At 45.2% G+C, this 16,101-nt stretch overlaps 1 protein-coding gene and 1 long non-coding RNA gene across 4 annotated transcripts; both read right to left on the bottom strand.

Moving 5' to 3' along the window:
- Nucleotides 1-440: 440 nt before the first annotated feature.
- LOC146759779 (uncharacterized) lies at nt 441-5,473 on the bottom strand. Its single transcript, XR_014932048.1, has 7 exons — nt 5,096-5,473; nt 3,792-3,950; nt 3,384-3,526; nt 2,703-2,901; nt 1,861-1,997; nt 1,274-1,612; nt 441-633 (listed from the first exon to the last, which is right to left on the bottom strand). It is a non-coding gene; the product is annotated as an uncharacterized LOC146759779 (long non-coding RNA).
- Nucleotides 5,474-5,479: 6 nt separating this feature from the next.
- On the bottom strand, nt 5,480-15,438 carry LOC146759778 (maternal embryonic leucine zipper kinase-like). Of its 3 annotated transcripts, none has more exons than XR_014932046.1 (7): nt 15,244-15,438; nt 13,344-13,503; nt 12,878-12,984; nt 12,305-12,432; nt 7,782-7,940; nt 6,863-7,083; nt 5,480-6,341 (listed from the first exon to the last, which is right to left on the bottom strand). XR_014932046.1 is itself a non-coding variant. In XM_085509656.1 (4 exons), the coding sequence occupies exons 1-4, from the start codon at nt 12,467-12,469 to the stop codon at nt 6,284-6,286; spliced, it is 603 nt and encodes a 200-aa protein (XP_085365782.1). In that variant the 5' UTR covers nt 12,470-12,848; the 3' UTR covers nt 5,480-6,283. The 3 variants fall into 3 exon arrangements, 1 of the variants encoding a protein (XP_085365782.1); XR_014932047.1 differs by having other exon boundaries at nt 12,305-12,429; XM_085509656.1 differs by lacking the exons at nt 12,878-12,984; nt 13,344-13,503; nt 15,244-15,438 and having other exon boundaries at nt 12,305-12,848.
- Nucleotides 15,439-16,101: the final 663 nt, after the last annotated feature.

Here is a 16,101-nt window from a genome sequence, read left to right as displayed (position 1 = left end):
AGTAAAATAGCAGAGAAATTAAGATGACTCTTCTGCATCCAGCTTGGATCACTCCCTCACTCAGGCACACCACCATCAGATCAAGGAGATGCTGCCTTCAGCTTTGAGACTGTATGGGAAATCACAGCTTGAACCTCTGATTAATCAGCTGAGGCAAGTGTTGGGTCAGCTGCGGGAGCACAGGTGAGAGTAATCTAGCTGTGCTCCCAGAAGGGGTGGACCTTGACTCCACCTCCTCTGAGACCTCATTTAAAGGCTGACCACCACTGAGGCAGCATCTCTTGGAGATTGCTCCCCAGTTGAAACTGCCTCAGCTTTCTGGTCAAGGTATCGATATTGGTGAGTTTTCCTTTGCTAACAACCTTTGACTATTTACCACCATCTTGGTTAACATCTTTTTATTAGCCACCCTTCCAGAGACCATAAGGGTTTGGGCTTCCAAACTCTCAGCAAGCATTTGGATCAGCCAGCTTCCTGCTGGGGAGCCCCCTGCATCACTGCTGCCTCCTTTCGTACTGGACCTGCAGATGCTTCAGAGCTCATTAGCATGGACTTCCTTCCTCCCCTCAGCAGCTGCTCCTGCACTCACCTTCATTCCTACTCAGATACCGGCCGCTTCCAGCACCAGCTGACCTGCAAGACACAGAAAGGAAAGGTGGGAGTCATGCAAACGCACAAGCCCAAGGCTGCGTCACCACCACGTATGGCAGCCTCGGGAAGTCAGCTGCAACTACAGCCTTTGTCAGAATGGAAACAGGAATCGTCAATTCAGTGTGACTTCTGAACTCATTGCCACCATCAGAAACAGGCACTGAAATCGCTCACTTCACTGCAGCTGGTTACCTCCAAATTCTTTTACTTTTAGGAAAATGCGGACACGGAATTGAAGGACACTAGAAAAGTGACATCTACTTCCCCGTAGGTGGTTAAACTTGGAAGCAGGACTTGAGCAAGAAAAGCTTCTCAGCTCAGAATCACAGAATTATCAAGGTTGGAAAAGACCTAGAAGATCATCTGGTCCAACCATTGCCAATACTTCCCGGATAAATCATATTCCATACATCACATCCAAACGTTTCTTGAACACTCCCATTGTCGGTGACTCCACCACCTCCCTGGGCAGTTCATTCCAGTGCCTGACTACCCTTTCTGAGAAGTAATATTTATTAATGTCCAGCCTGAATCTTCCCTGGCGCAGCTTAAAACCATTCCCTCTAGTTCTATCACTGATTACTTGAGAGAAGAGGCCAACCCCCAGCTCACTACAACCTACCTTCAGGAAGTTATAGAGAGTTATAAGGTTTCCCCTGAGCCTTTTCTTCTCCATGCTGAACAATCCTAGTTCCCTCAGCTGCTCCTCGTAAGTTTTGTGCTCCAGACCACTCACTACCTTCGTAGCTGAAGACGTTCCAGAACCGCAAGGTTTTCTTGCATGGAGGGGCTCAAAACTGAATAGGTCAGACCTCCTTCTCTCCATCATTGCTGTCACGTGGAAGGCTGTCCTTGAAACTGCAGTGACTCATGCATCCTAACTGCACTCCATTGATGGAAGCACACCAGGCATCATCGCTACTTGCCGGTGGGTTCCTGTGCTGGCAAGGGATAGATTCACCTGAAAGAGTAGATACACAGCAGTTAGTGTAAACTTTCACTATCCAAGGAGGCAAAGGCTTGGTGCTGCCTGTCAAGCAGGTTTCAAGCAGCTTGCGAGACTCATTTGGGAAAGACAGGAGTCAACCAAAGATGTCAGGCACGGGCTCGAATGCAGGAATACAGAAAGAGGTACAAGCCCACTGAAAGCATGAATTCTACCTGTGTTGCTGACAAGCAGCTTTTTGAAAGCTGGATTTTCACCCTTACCTGTCAGGACCACGACTTCTGCTTCCCTGGCACTGCTCTGCAGTTGGCATTTGGCCACAGGGGATGGTTTGCCCAGGAATAAGCAGGAACGCCAACTGCCAGCTGGTGATTCCTTCCTCTTTCTGGGAGAACATGGTCTGGAGAGAGAAAACAGCATGTTGTCAGTCGTGGTGCAGGGTGAGTGACAAGCTGCACCGAGCCCTTGATGACAGTTGCCTGCTCCTGGCAATGCCTGGTTTCTGCTGAAACACAGCTTAGAAAAGCCCTCTGTTTCAAAGATTCATTCAGAGATGCTTCCATTCCTACAGCTTAGCCCCCAAAAGTCCTGCTGGCTACATTCCTCTCAACCATTTTGAGCAAGATGCAGAGCATGTGAGCAAAGGCTCAGCAGCAGGAAAGGACAGGAGCTGGCAGGCGTAACTGCTTTCTGAGGAACTGGGCAGCCATAAGGGAAGCTCAAAAGCATCTCTGACTCTTACGTTAACACCTCCTCGGCCTCAGCTCACTGCCATCTTTAATTTCTAGTGCCAGCAAGTCTGACCAACAGCTCTTCTTACAGGAGAAGTGCAATTGGTTTCAGGTGCGTGGCCCTGAAATCTGGAAAACCCCAGCGTTTCCAGGTACAGGCAGCACAGACCAAGATAGACACTAGCGTGGCTTTCTGCATCTTGTGACTGCCTGCCCAACCAGGAAGGAAATGCACCCTTGTGTGGCTCCTCTGAGCCAGTAGGGCAACTGTTTTTTAGTTGAGTGCTTGGAGATACAATGGACAAAAAATAAACCAATAGAAATCACCTGAACAATGATGATAGGGGCTGGAAAGGGAATTCCTCTTTCTTTACCTTTCAGATGGAAAATCAATGATTGCGTCGAAGTTCCTCAGTACAGCTGCAGGCCCTTCCTCCACTTGTATCTTGCTGCTCTGTGTTGCAACAGGAGAGCTGCTCTGGCCTCTCCTCTCAGCCTGTGCCTCCTGCACGGTGAGCAGCTTTGTGGATGGAGAGACCCACACAGACTTGGGCCCAGGCAGAGAACTGTGCCCTGCAAGGGAAAAACACAGGTGAGACGGCAGAGGAAGCAACAGCACAGCCATCCCAGTACTGCATATCTCTCAGAATTGCTCATCCGAGCCACTGGAAGTAGAGGAGCTCAAAATAACCATGTGCTCAGTGGTATGCTCGTGGCAAAGGACACAGCCACAATTAAGAGCAGCTCACTGTATCAAAAACAGGCAAACAAAAATCCTAGAAAAACTAGGGGGCTGGGATTCCAGAAAGCTTTGCTGCCACATTTCAATCAAGCTTCACCTGCTGGCAAAAAATCTTAACAGCAGTGATGGTTTTCTCCAAGTAAGGCTTGTGTTTTGACACACTAAGGATCCAGGAATGGGGCACCATATTCTAACCTAAGCCCAGAAGCCTGCTGTCTCCTCGACAGTAATAGAATTTTCAAAGGTCTTGGAGAAGACCTGGATTGGATCAAGGTGCCAGATCAAGATCAAGCTAATGGAGGAAGACACTCACCTGCTCACTCTCCCACGACTGGTGTGGATTCGGAGCAGAAGATGACATCTGTGTGGCTGATGAGGAATTCCACCACAGCTGACTGAGTCTGCAGCTCCATGCAGGCAGCTTCAATGGCGCAGGAAGATTGGCTCTGCTGGGATCTGAAGAAAAGGCAGATCTTACAAGTCATTTCCCCAAGGTCATTTCCCCAAGTCTGAATTTCTGTAGCCAAAAACTGTCAGGTTGGGCTCTGGAGACTTCCGCAGTGGGCAAACAGCGATGCCACTGACGAAATTATCCTGGATCATCAGGGACACAGCAGTCCCAGCTAAACAAGTGAGTAGAAACTGTCATCTAGAAATTGTGCCCCTGGGGTTGGGGGAGAGCAGAACTAAGCATCGTGTTGAAATGGAAAAAGAAGTTTACCTTAAGAGGTTTGGAGCCCACTCTATCGCTAAGTTCTTCACGTGCATGTTTATCACCGAGCAGATCCCAGCCAGAGACACCAAGTGTCTTATTAAGTCCCATGGGGACAGTGCACTGGTGGTCAGCACTGAGGCAGACTTGATGACTTCCAAGAGGCATCTGGGGAACACAGAATCACAGAATGACCCGGGTTGGAAGGGACCTCAAGGATCATGAAGCTCCATTCCCTGCCTGGCAGGGCCACCTATCTTCCACATTTACTAGGCTGCCCAGGGCCACATCTAACCTGGCCTTGAACACCTCTACAGATGGGGGATCCACAACGTACCTGGGCAGCCTGTTCCAGGACCTCAGCACTCTCCTAGTAAAGAATCTCCCCCTACCACCCAACGTAAATCTTCCGTCTTTCAAATTAAAACCATTTCCCCTTGTCTTGCTATTATCAGCCCTTTCAAAGAGTTAACACCCCTCCTGATTATACACACAGCCTGTGCCATCAAGGCCAAGCAGTGCAAGCTCTGGGGGGCTTTACAGCCTGATTGCGCAGTGCAGCTCCTCGCAGCAGGCATTTGACTCCAAGTCCCCTTTGCTATTAACCCCATACTATCAATAGCAGGGGAACAGCAAAGGAAAGGGAATTCTCACAACCATTGTGAATAGCTTAAATAAGCACCTCCTGGCACCACCACAAGTGCCATCAAGTGAGAGGCAGGATGTGGCAAAGACGTGACTCATGGGGCTAACAGAAAGAAGACCTCAGAGCTGGGGCAATGCTGCAACCACTAGCCAGGACGCCCAGGGAACAGGTACGTGTCATTTCCAAGACACTGCCCTGAGCTTACCAAGAATTTGGCATAGAGATGCTTAGTCAGCAGAGGGCTCGGGAGCTCCCTGAAATACATCTTGCACAGGGAGCTCACGCTGTGAATGTCTCAGACACTGAGCTCGGGAACCTGCTCTGAATCGAATTCAAGGCTGCAGAGAAGGACACAGAATTGGGCAGAGGGCTTTGGGAAAGACGAAAACAAGTCCAAAGCCACACAAAATACAGTCAAGAAAAGGAAGGACCTCTGCAGAGCCTTCCATATGGTCTCACATCACAGCGAGAAGCAGGAGAGCTCTTGTGGCACAAAGCTTGGGGCAGGAGAAATCAAGGCTGCCTCTAAGATAGTGCTTGCAAAGAGACTTGTGCTCTAGATACCTCATACCTTCAGTGTTCTTCTTTGGACACATCTCAGGATTTCAGTGTCCTTCTTGCAGTGAGGGGCCAAGAACTGAACACAAAACTCAAGGTGAGGACTCACCAGTGCCAAGCATAGGGAGATGATTGATTCCCTGCTCCTGCGGTCTCCAACCTTCTGCATTCCAATTCCAATCTAAACCATTCCTGCTATGGTATTACTTGAATCCTCATTTAAGGCTGGACCTCAACAGGTCAACACATCAGAAATAACACAGTGTGCATCTGGAAGACGTGTCTCAAAGCCCAGAAAATCCAACTCAAAATCAAACTCTACCCTTGGTACATTTACATCACGCTCTTTACCTTGTGTGTGAGCAATACTTGCTCTTTTCAGATGGTACTATGAGCATGTGGCATCCCAAACACATAGTTAGCATCTGTCCATATCATTAAGGCTCTCGTCAAGGCAGTTATTTCAGCCTTCTGAGGGGTAGTCCCCACGGCTGATGGTTGTGCTTCCATTCCCTGCTCAGTAGCAGTTACTGCATGTCCTGCCTTAAAGCCTCCTTGTCTCACAAAACTGCAGCTGCTGGTAAACCAGGCGTCTTCTGCATCTTCTAAGGGTTCGTCCTTCAGCTCCGAACGACCGGCTGCAATGTGCAGCTTCAGTTGTTTCAAAGCAGTGATGTCATCCTGGTTCTCCACCAGGGGAGTTCCGCTAAGGAAAGATACTGGGCTGGCAATAGTAGTTACAATTATTTCTATATCACCCTGCTCCACCAGGATGGCCTGGTATTTCGGGAATCTTTGGGGTGAGAGCCAATGTCCACCTTTTGCCTCCAATACAGTAAACACTGCATGAGATATTAAAACTGGTATTCTTTGGCCCACTGTAGATTTATAGGCTTCCTGAATATTGAGCACCAGTGCACCCTCGCTATCCCTTACTCACTTCAAGCTGTTTCAAGTTTACCATCAGTCCGTAGCTGTGTATCCATGGTCGGCACCCTCCTGTCATTCCTGGCAACGTATGGAGTTCCTTGGCAGTTTGCAGCTCAGGGGTTGAGCAGATGGCTTCTTTCTTGGCAGTCCTTAAGGTTCAAAGTCCAGCTGTCATCTCCTATCCCAAATATGTCACTTGCTGCTGAGTTAGTTGTGCTTTCTGTCAACCAAGAAACTCAGCAAACTCTCAGTGTATTGTACACAGTCCTTTTGTTTTGGTGGCACCCACGTGCTCCAGTAAAGTTCCACCCTAGGATGGAGGATCCCAGGTCTCAGGCTCACGAGTTGACCAGTTCTCAACAATCATTCAGCTGTTCTCACAACCCTGGGTAACACTGTCCAGGTTCACTGAGTCTCTTCTTACTCTGTTAGGGAGAACAGATACACACAAGTACTCGTATGCTATCATGAGGAATTCAGTAGGTTACATTTAATATAGAAGCATGTTGCAATCAAAAGCACGCTTAAATAAAAGCATACCCTTTTCTTTCACTCAAAATAATAGACCAGAAAAAAATAAAAACAAAACCCTCATCATGAATGTTAAAGAAATTATCTACTAGATCTCGATGGGAAGTAGAAGCACATGCTAGATTTAGGAGCACAGCACTTGTCTCATTATCTGAATGCATCTCAAGGCATGATCCTTGTGAAACTGTGAGAACTTCTATCATTAATAGACGAGTACCGTGCCCTGATAGATGGTTAAACTGCTTGCAGTGCACTGTTAGATGTACAGGCTGGTGGCTGTATGTGCTGTGACCAAATAAACCCCACACAGAAATCTTTCAGAATATCAGGACCTACAAGGATTGCATTCATATTTAAAGTAAAAAATTCCTAAGCTACACATGTTCTAGGTTTTCATTTGTTAGATACAACATACCTTTGGAAGTAGGCGCCTGAAAGGGTATGCCTTCTACTTGCTTCTCTGTCTGACTCTTTGAAAAGAGCAGGAGCAGGAAATGCAAAGGGCAGCTCATTTCTTAACGCTGACTCTGCATCAACATTCTCTGTGTTTGCACGCTGCTTAGATGCCACTTTTCTTGTCACTGGAGTTGACAGTGTGAATTCCATATCACCCAGTTGAGTATCATGCCTCGAATGCTGCCAGAGATGGAACAAAAGGTTTTCTGATCACAGCCGGAGAAGTTACTGTCAAAGAAATTCTAACAGCTGAGAAGGTCAGACACAATGCTTATAAAAACATCATACACTACTTGTCTATTGAACAAAAGAGTTAAAACCTCTGATTCTTTCCTAGAATAAGTGCGTTTCTTATAGACTCTCAAATGCCATTTTTTATTTGTTCATGTCAATTCCCCATTTACGATTAACCCTCACCAGCTTATCTAAACATAAATATGAATTATCACTTGGTTTAGTTAAAAATTTGAATAATATCACAGTGGATTTTTTTGCACAACACAGTAAGATTGAATTTCTTTCGGTACCTTTCAACCTCTGCCTACCTCCAGCCTAACTCCAGAATCTTATTAACTGTGCCTCATCGCTTCCCATTGTGTTTTAAAATCCTCACTGACTCCTTTACTTGTTCCCTTGCTTGCTGTTTCTGTGCAAACCAAACACTGGAGTTAGGGATCACGTCAAACCAACCATGGCCTACAGGTAGAAGGCAACAAAATTTATGCTTAACATACTTCTTTGCTCAATCTGTATCTCCCTTTGGTCAAGGTACACTAGATACTTAAATATGGAGTAAGCACTAGATACAATGAGAAGCAGATTTCTGGATTAAGTGCTGTATTTTTTCTGTAAGAAACTAGCACTACATCTTCACACACCTGCTTTGTTCTCTGAGTATTTAGATCGAGTGGAGATTCTTCAAACACTGAAGCTACATCAGAAAATTCCATGGATCCAAACACATCTGGCACATGGCTGCAGTCTGGCACATCTTCATATGTCAGAGCCTTTTCAGACTGAAATGTTCCATTGAGATTCTTTTGCAGAATTAAAAGGAAGATTTCATCAGAAGATTTCATCACTAAAATCTAAATAAGATTGCTTTGCAAGTTCCAAACTATGGCTAACAGCTAATGGAAGTCCACAGGCCAGCAGCACAAACTTTTATATTATGTTCTTAATACTGTAATTGTGGGTTTGACATTCATATCAAGAGCAGAAGGGAAATTACTCTTAGAGCTTCAAGTCATCTTTCACAGCCTGTGTCAACAAAAGCAGCACCTCACAGCCTTTGGTTTGAAGACCCAGACCACAAGGCAGCTAATGATTTTACACAGAAATCCAGAGTTCAAGTCATTGTTTACTTTAGGGCTGCAATTCTACCGAAAGCCTTCAAGTTCATCACACTGAATTATCACTGGCACCACACATAACTCCACGTTACATATGTGATCACAAGCAACCTGGCAACTTCAGACAATTCCAAAGCACTCCACGTGTACTTGGCTACTAAAGTACAGAGAAAGGAATTAACATCAGAAATAGCTGCAGTCAAAACCATCTAAGAATCCAAGTCTCCAGGAAACAAGGAAAGCAAATCCTCTCCAGGACTGTGTTCTAAAAGGAAACAGATCAGAAAGGTGAGTTCTTCCCCCCTTTGACCACCCACTCATGTAACATCCATGTCATTTCTAAGTATGCTGCCCAGACCAAGACTGAGGATGCTTCAGAAGAAGACCTTCCCTGCTAAGCCAAACAGAACAAGTAAGGTACCAAAATATGTAGAGCCAAACGAGGAAAGGTGCTCTAAGAAGGTAAGCATCACAAGAGACCAACAGGAATGCTTACACAATCCAAACAATGCACAATGTCTGTTCCACAAGCTGCCAAGAGGAATATGTGCAGTACTCACAGCGCACCATGTACATTGCTTACTGCAGTCAAACTACTTCGTAGGACCAGCCCAACTTACTAAAACATTTTAATGAGCAGTCCGAACTGTCTGGATCAGCACGGTTCACTTGGAGGGGACCTTCATAGATAAACCTGAAGAGGTGAGGCGACTGCACTATCTAAACCTTAAAGCATATAGGACCTTAAAGCATAAGCTTAAAGCATAGAAGCATGACCAGCAGGTCAAGGGAGGTGGTGCTGCCCCTCCACACTCCTCTCATTGAAACCCCATCTGGAGCACTGCACGCAGTTCTGGAGCCCTCAACACAAGAAGGACTTGGAGATGTTCAGGCAGGTCCAGAGGAGGGCCATGAAGGTGATCAGAGAGGGCTGAAAGCACCTCTACTATGTGCACAGGCTGAGAGAGATGGGGCTCTTCAGCCTGGAGAAGACTCCAAGGAGACCTTAGAGTGGCCTTCCAGTATCTGAAGAGGGCCTACAGGGAAGGCTGGGGAGGGACTTTTTATAAGGGCAGGTAGCAACAGAATGAGGGGAAATGGCATTACATGGGAAGAAGGTAGATTAGGATTGGATATTAGGAAGAAATGCTTTACTGTGGGTGTGGTGAGACACTGGAGCAGGTTGCCCAGCAAGGCTCCAATATGATTGCTTTGCAAGTTCCAAACTATGGCTAACAGCTAATGGAAGTCACAGAATCACAGAATCACAGAATCGTAGGGGTTGGAAGGGACCTCTAGAGATCATCGAGTCCAACCCCTCTGCCAAAGCAGGCTCCCTACACCATGTCACACAGGTAGGTGTCCAGGCGGGTCTTAAATATCTCCAGAGAAGGAGACTCCACCACCTCCCTGGGCAGCCTGTTCCAGTGCTCCGTCACCCTCACTGTAAAGAAGTTCTTCCGCACATTTGTGCGGAACTTCCTATGCTGTACTTTCATCCCATTACCCCTAGTCCTATCCCCACGCACTACTGAAAAGAGACCAGACTCACCACTATGGCTCCCACACCTCAGGTATTTATAAACCTTGATCAAGTCCCCTCTCAGCCTTCTTTTCTCAAGGCTAAACATATGCAGTTCCCTAAGTCTCTCCTCATTGGGGAGATGCTCCAGGCCCTTCACCATCTTAGTGGCCCTCCGCTGGACTCTTTCCAAGAGATCCCTGTCTTTTTGTACTGGGGAGCCCAGAACTGGAAACAATATTCCAGATGAGGCCTCACCACGGCAGAGTAGAGGGGGAGGATCACCTCCTTCGACCTGCTGGACACGCTCTTTTTAATACACCCCAGTATGCCATTGGCTTTTTTGGCTACAAGGGCACACTGCTGGCTCATGGTTAATCTGTTGTCCACCAGGACGCCCAGGTCCCTCTTAGCAGAGCTCCTCTCCAGCAGCTCTTCCCCCAGCCTGTACTGGTGCATGCAATTATTTCTACCCAGGTGCAAGACTCTACACTTGCTTTTGTTAAACCTCATCCGGTTTCTTACTGCCCAGTCCTCAGTCCAGCAGAAAAAACTTTTATATTATGTTCTTAATATTCTAATTGTGGATTTGACGTTCATATCAAGAGCAGAAGGGAAATTACTCTTAGAGCTCAAGTCATCTTTCACAGCCTGTGTCAACAAGAGCAGCACCTCATAGCCTTTGGTTTGAAGAGCCGGACCACAAGCTAGGTAATGATTTTACACAGAATTCCAGAGTTCATGTCATTGTTTATGTTAGGGCTGCAATTCTACTGAAAGCCTTCCAGTTCATCATACTTCATTATCAATGGCACCACAGATACCTCACAAAGAAGCATTATGACATCACAAAGGGGCATTATGATGTCAGAAAGGGCATTATGACATCACAAAGGAGCATTATGACATCACAAAGGGGCATTATGACGTCACAAAGGAGCATTATGACATCGCAAAGAAGCATTATGACATCACAAAGGGGCATTATGACGTCAGAAAGGGCATTATGACATCACAAAGGAGCATTATGACATCACAAAGGAGCATTATGACGTCACAAAGGAGCATTGTGACATCACAAAGGGCATTACGATGTCAGAAAGGGCATTACGTCGTCACAAAGGGCATTATGACGTCACAAAGAAGCATTATGACATCACAATTTGGAATTATGACATCAGAAAGGCTCATTATGACATCAGAAAGGGGCATTATGACGTCAGAAAGGGCTGTTATGACGTCAGAAAGGGGTGTTATGACATCACAAAGGGGTGTTATGACGTCACAAAGGGGCATTATCACGTCACAAAGGGGCATTATCTCGTCACAAAGGGGCATTATGATGTCTCAAATGGCATTATGATGTCACAAAGGGCATTATGACGTCACAAAGGGGCATTAAGACTAAGAGTAAAGGTTGGAACAGCTTGTAGAATAGACCAATCTTCATCACTTCATCCTCCCATAAGAAAAGAGCAGCTGTAAAAAAGGACACAACTTGCAGGCTTCTACCTCCTTACCTTTCACTTCTAGAATTCTAAAACTAACTGAGAAGTATTAATACGCTGAGTATGGCCTAAGTAAGGCATATTTTCTATTCATTCTACTCCCAATCTCTTGGCCTCTTCATCTTGTACAACACTTTGCCACAGAACTGGGCAGTTCTGGGACACACAGCAGCAGAGGGGATTGTCTTAATCACCTTCCTCCCTATCTCTTTCTCTGCTCTTCAGAACATCCCATGCCTGCTTTCAGCTTCTGCTCACTGACACAGATCAGGTGATGAGGTGCGCAAAGATGAACAAAATCTATACAGAAGTTCCTTAGTAAAAATATTCCACAGCCACATTTTCACCTCGCTACCACTACATTAAAAAGGAGAATCCAATTAGTGGTGTGGATCATTGATGTTGTTCCAGGGGGAACTGTGGCTGTTCCATGCCCACAGGGTAGAAGACAGACAGTCTTCCTCTAAGCCACATAAACAGCTGCTTAGTGCTCCCAAAGCGAATATCAGCTCTTCTGTTGAAACAAAGTGTCAAATTTAGGCTAGAAAGAACCGAGGAACTGAAGGAACAAAAAGGGTCCTTGAACACCAGTCCCATGGTTGCAAGTCACTATGCAAACATATTGAACCCAAAAGAACATCTGTCCTGCAGGCAACCAAAACCTGAGTTCCTTTTACTTAAGACCCACTGTGAAACATCAAAACACATAAACATGTGATAGTCAAACCACTGGCTGCCTTTTCATGACACAGAACAGTACTCCTGGCTTCCTGATGGAAGGTTGGGAACATGCAGCCAAAGGGACAGGATCAAAGGCCTCCCTGAAATCTAGAAAGACTACATCCTTTTCCTTCATACACTGAGTCGGTGGCCTTATCATAGAACAAGATTTGATGACCAAGACCGGTTGCACACATGCTCCCTCACCGATGTTTAGGCCACCAGACTGTTTACCCAGGCAGAGCTTCAGCACACAGAGGCATTTTGACCTGAACCTTGTGCTGAACTCTAAAACTTACCCCCAGGCTTCCTGACTGTGTGGTACTGGCACGTCCTGTTTGGGATGGAATTCTCAAGGGAATGTGCTTGCCACGAGCCTTCTTAGACTGAAGCAAGAGATAGGTTGCCACAACTGGTCGTAATTCTGCTAGAAAACAAGAGGATGTAGATCTCTTCAGAAACATTGTCAGTACAAAGAAAATTTCTGCATGTCTGCCATATTTTCCCCTTGATGTGCAACCTTCACGTCTGATCACATTAGGGTAGTTTCAGGCCTCAGCTGATTCACACAATATGTCTGAGATAAAGAAGCAGACTATTCTCATTTTTGCTTGAAAGTTAGTGTATTGTACAATTGCTGGAAGTGAAAACTAAAGCTGGTGCCAGAATCTCTCTACTGAAGTGAATGGCAAAGCTCCTACTAATTCAGTTTGCACAGCATTTCAGCTGGACTCCCATTTCTGGGGGCAAGTTCCAGCCCAGCTCCAAGGAGCATCGACATTCAGCTGGATTTTCAGCAGCTTTTTGACTACTATGAGAACTGTGGGTACAATGCTTGACAGACTCAGTGTAGTATAATAAGCTTGAATTACTTATCAGGCATTAGAAGTCCTTTGAGTTAAGACTGTGAAAATATCACAGACGTGAACGGAAGAACGTTTTTCCCTTGTAGGTCGATTGTTCTCTTTATTCCCTGTACCTAAAAAAGAAGTAACAGTGACTCCACAAACGATCTCGCCTAGATAAAACTTATATTTTATATCTAGTCTTACTAAGGTTATATGGAAATCTTAACAACCCTTCAAATTCTACCACTTTCTATTTAATAGAAAGACAACTCAATTGCAAGAGACAACTTTCAGATTCAGTTTAATGCCAGAGTACCCATCATGTTTTAAATCTCTTCTACACCTTGGAATGTCATTATTGACATTTATACAGCATCTCTAGCAGCACTCAGTTCAGCTTTTCCCATTTATTTTCAAAAGTTACTGGAATTAATTCATTTTCTGAAGTATTTGTGAACTGTAATTCCCCAAATTTGCTTGGTTGTCCTACCTGACGTGTTGATATTTTCCACCTATTAGTGAAATATTTCAAAGCAGGGAGTTAAGCCAGCATGTGACATCTGCTGTTCATCCATCAGTTTCTGTTTTGAGTCTGCCTGGACTTCCAGAGATTCATAAGGATTTCAGCATGGTAGAATATAACAGAAAGGCTGAGAAAACACAATTAAAGGAGAAAAAAGGAATAAATGTGAACTTCAGAAATGTAGTTATTAGGTAGACTATGAAGTTCTGCAGTGGTACCTTACCTCTGAAAGGTGTGAAATATTTCATGTTTGAGAATAAGTGAGTGTTAGAGTCTGTTCATACAGTAAGGTTATTTACTGTAGTAGCGGGCTTAAATACAGAGAATTACTGACATACGTTTATTACGTCTGACGTTAATGCTGATCTACTCTCTCTTCTCTTGTTGTGAAACACAGAAAGCTGTTACACAGTCTTCATCAAGGTGTCCCAGCTGCACGAATAAGACCTATACTGAGGAAACAGCTTTCAAGTCATCTCACAGCCCAATCTCACCGTGGTAGTGTTCTGCTGTGCAGCAGTCAATAATTAGCCATGATTTCAGATGTTTTTTAAATAGTTAGTGTTATGGCTACATATTACAAGGAGTAAACAGGAAGAGTCATCCAACTTCAGCAACTAGTCCCTCTGTGGCAACAGGTCCTGAGTTCTGAATTCAAGTACAAAAGCCTGTCAGCAGATGAGACCTTTTACTAGAGCAGAAGTGACGCTTCTATCTCTTCTTGATTCCTAGTTCCATGGCGTGCACAGCATGCTGTGCTGCATGCACAGCACAGCTGTTCTTCAGAGCAACAGTGGCACCCAGTGACCAACAGCAGCCATTGTCTGCAAATACACAGCAACTTCCCAGGATCTGCAGCAACAATCTCCCCACACACTCCACTTCACACAGACACTATGACCCTGATTAGACTCAAGCAGCAGACTTAAAACAAGTCAGAGTTTTAGATTACAGAATATTTCAGGATCTATAATGTGTGAAATTCAGTTACACAACAGTGCCTAGGTGACGGCATTTCAAGCAACGTTTAGATCACAGCCATGTAAAATAGAAACAAATTCAGTGCAGAAATAGCAAGCCTGTACCTTAATACCCATGAGATTATCCATTTTTTACTGCATTCTGACTAAGTTCTAAAACTTGCTCATCCCATTTCACTTCAACAAGTTCCACCAGTTCACGCAACGCAGTTCTGAGATCCTGTGTATGTTAGGCAGATAGAATTGAACAGTGCAGGAATAATCTCTGACAGCTTTAAGAGCTCCATTCTGCTTACAAACTCTCAGTCCAAAACTATTCACAGTTTTAAGGCAATGAACACCTGAAGCAGTTGGATCATCTGCCATTTGCTGCATTCTGCTTCTTGGCATCATGATTAGCACAAAGGGTTTTCTGCTGTCCTGCAGAGATGGACAAAGTCCTGCTTACAAATGGACCAAGTTTCAGATTAACAACTGCAAGTAGTGGGTTCCAAAATTCCAGACATGAAATCAAAGCTGGAAAAACTCTTTGCATTTACATCTCTCAATTTTTAGTACATTGTGCATTACAACGGAAACAATTCTTCACATACAACTTGGAAGCTAAAGACAAGTCTGACAAAACAGACTGCACAGAAATGATGGATAATTAACAGAGCAAATTGCTCTTTCAAAAACTTAGTAATAGAAAGAGATCTCTGAAGCTGCTGTTTTGTAGAGCCCCAAAGCAGTCGCTTGAGGCAGTTCAGGATTAGCCTGAGACAAACCAGCCAGCTGTGTGAACTGAGACCAATTGCACTTTTCTAGTCTGTGGCCACTGACAGCTTCTGAGAGCTACCAAGCAATGCAACCTAGCAGAATTCAGAAGGGAAACCAAGAGAGCCTACCTGAGCTCCACTGCCTTTAAATGCTCTGTGGAGAGGGAAGGGAAAGAGGGGAAAACAAACACCACTCTACATCCCTCTGAGCCAATAGACGCTTTGCCCTGGATTAGCTCTGGTGCTGCATAAGCTGGGCTTCCTCAACATGTGTTCAGGCGGTAATCAAGGCCTGCCTGGAATAACACAAAAAATAGAGAGAAATGTTTGCTTTAACAGAGTTTATGTCTTCTGGTCATAACACTTCAGAAGCCTCAGAGGCTTCTTCTCCTGTGGATATTTTCATTCATCTTAGATTTTGCTTTCATTCAATGTGACCTCTCTAGGCAAATATTGTCTAACACCATGAGTATCACATAAATGTGCAGATCTCAAGCTGCTCACTTATCTAGTACCCTTCGCATGATGCTTTATTTTCCTCAGCTGATCATCTAGATTGTGCCTGTTGATTGTGCAACAACAGCCTGTTGGTCTCGATTACCTGTGAGAGGCTCTAACTTTGGCCAGGAAAAATCATTTGAGGATAAGTAATTATCTGGGACTCAGTAAGTCTTCCCATGCTTTCATAACAGCCGAGATACACACACACACAAACTCATGGAACCCCACCGCTTTGCACAATCCTGTGCACACTCACGTGTGTCATGCAGTGATTTCCCAGCCAGTCCTCGTAGGGTCTCTTACTTAGGATGGGAGTGCAGGGGAGCAGCCAGAAGCTGTTTGCATTCCCTGCTGTCTGCTGGGCAGCTTTGCTGGAGATGCTTGGGTTGCTTTGTTTTTCCTTGGGAGGTGGGAAGGAGCTTTGGGTTGGAGGCACATCCCGTGCCAGAGCATCCCAATGGCACGTGTGGGGCACTGATCTGCAGC

This window comes from Coturnix japonica, chromosome 9 (genome assembly GCF_054131305.1).
Source record: "Coturnix japonica strain WE chromosome 9, WE-NBRP24, whole genome shotgun sequence".
NCBI classification, from domain to species: Eukaryota; Metazoa; Chordata; class Aves; order Galliformes; family Phasianidae; genus Coturnix; species Coturnix japonica.
This window is presented reverse-complemented; position numbering and strand designations above follow the sequence as displayed.

Coding starts and splice junctions, on each gene's coding strand:
- LOC146759778 (XM_085509656.1), bottom strand. CDS start 12,469: ATGTTTCTGAAGAGATCTACATCCTCTTGTTTTCTAGCAGAATTACGA. Junction 7,941..12,304: donor CACAGTCAGGAAGCCTGGGG/GTAAGTTTTAGA, acceptor ATTCTGCAAAAG/AATCTCAATGGAACATTTCA. Junction 6,342..6,862: donor TCAGGCGCCTACTTCCAAAG/GTATGTTGTATC, acceptor TCTCCCTAACAG/AGTAAGAAGAGACTCAGTGA.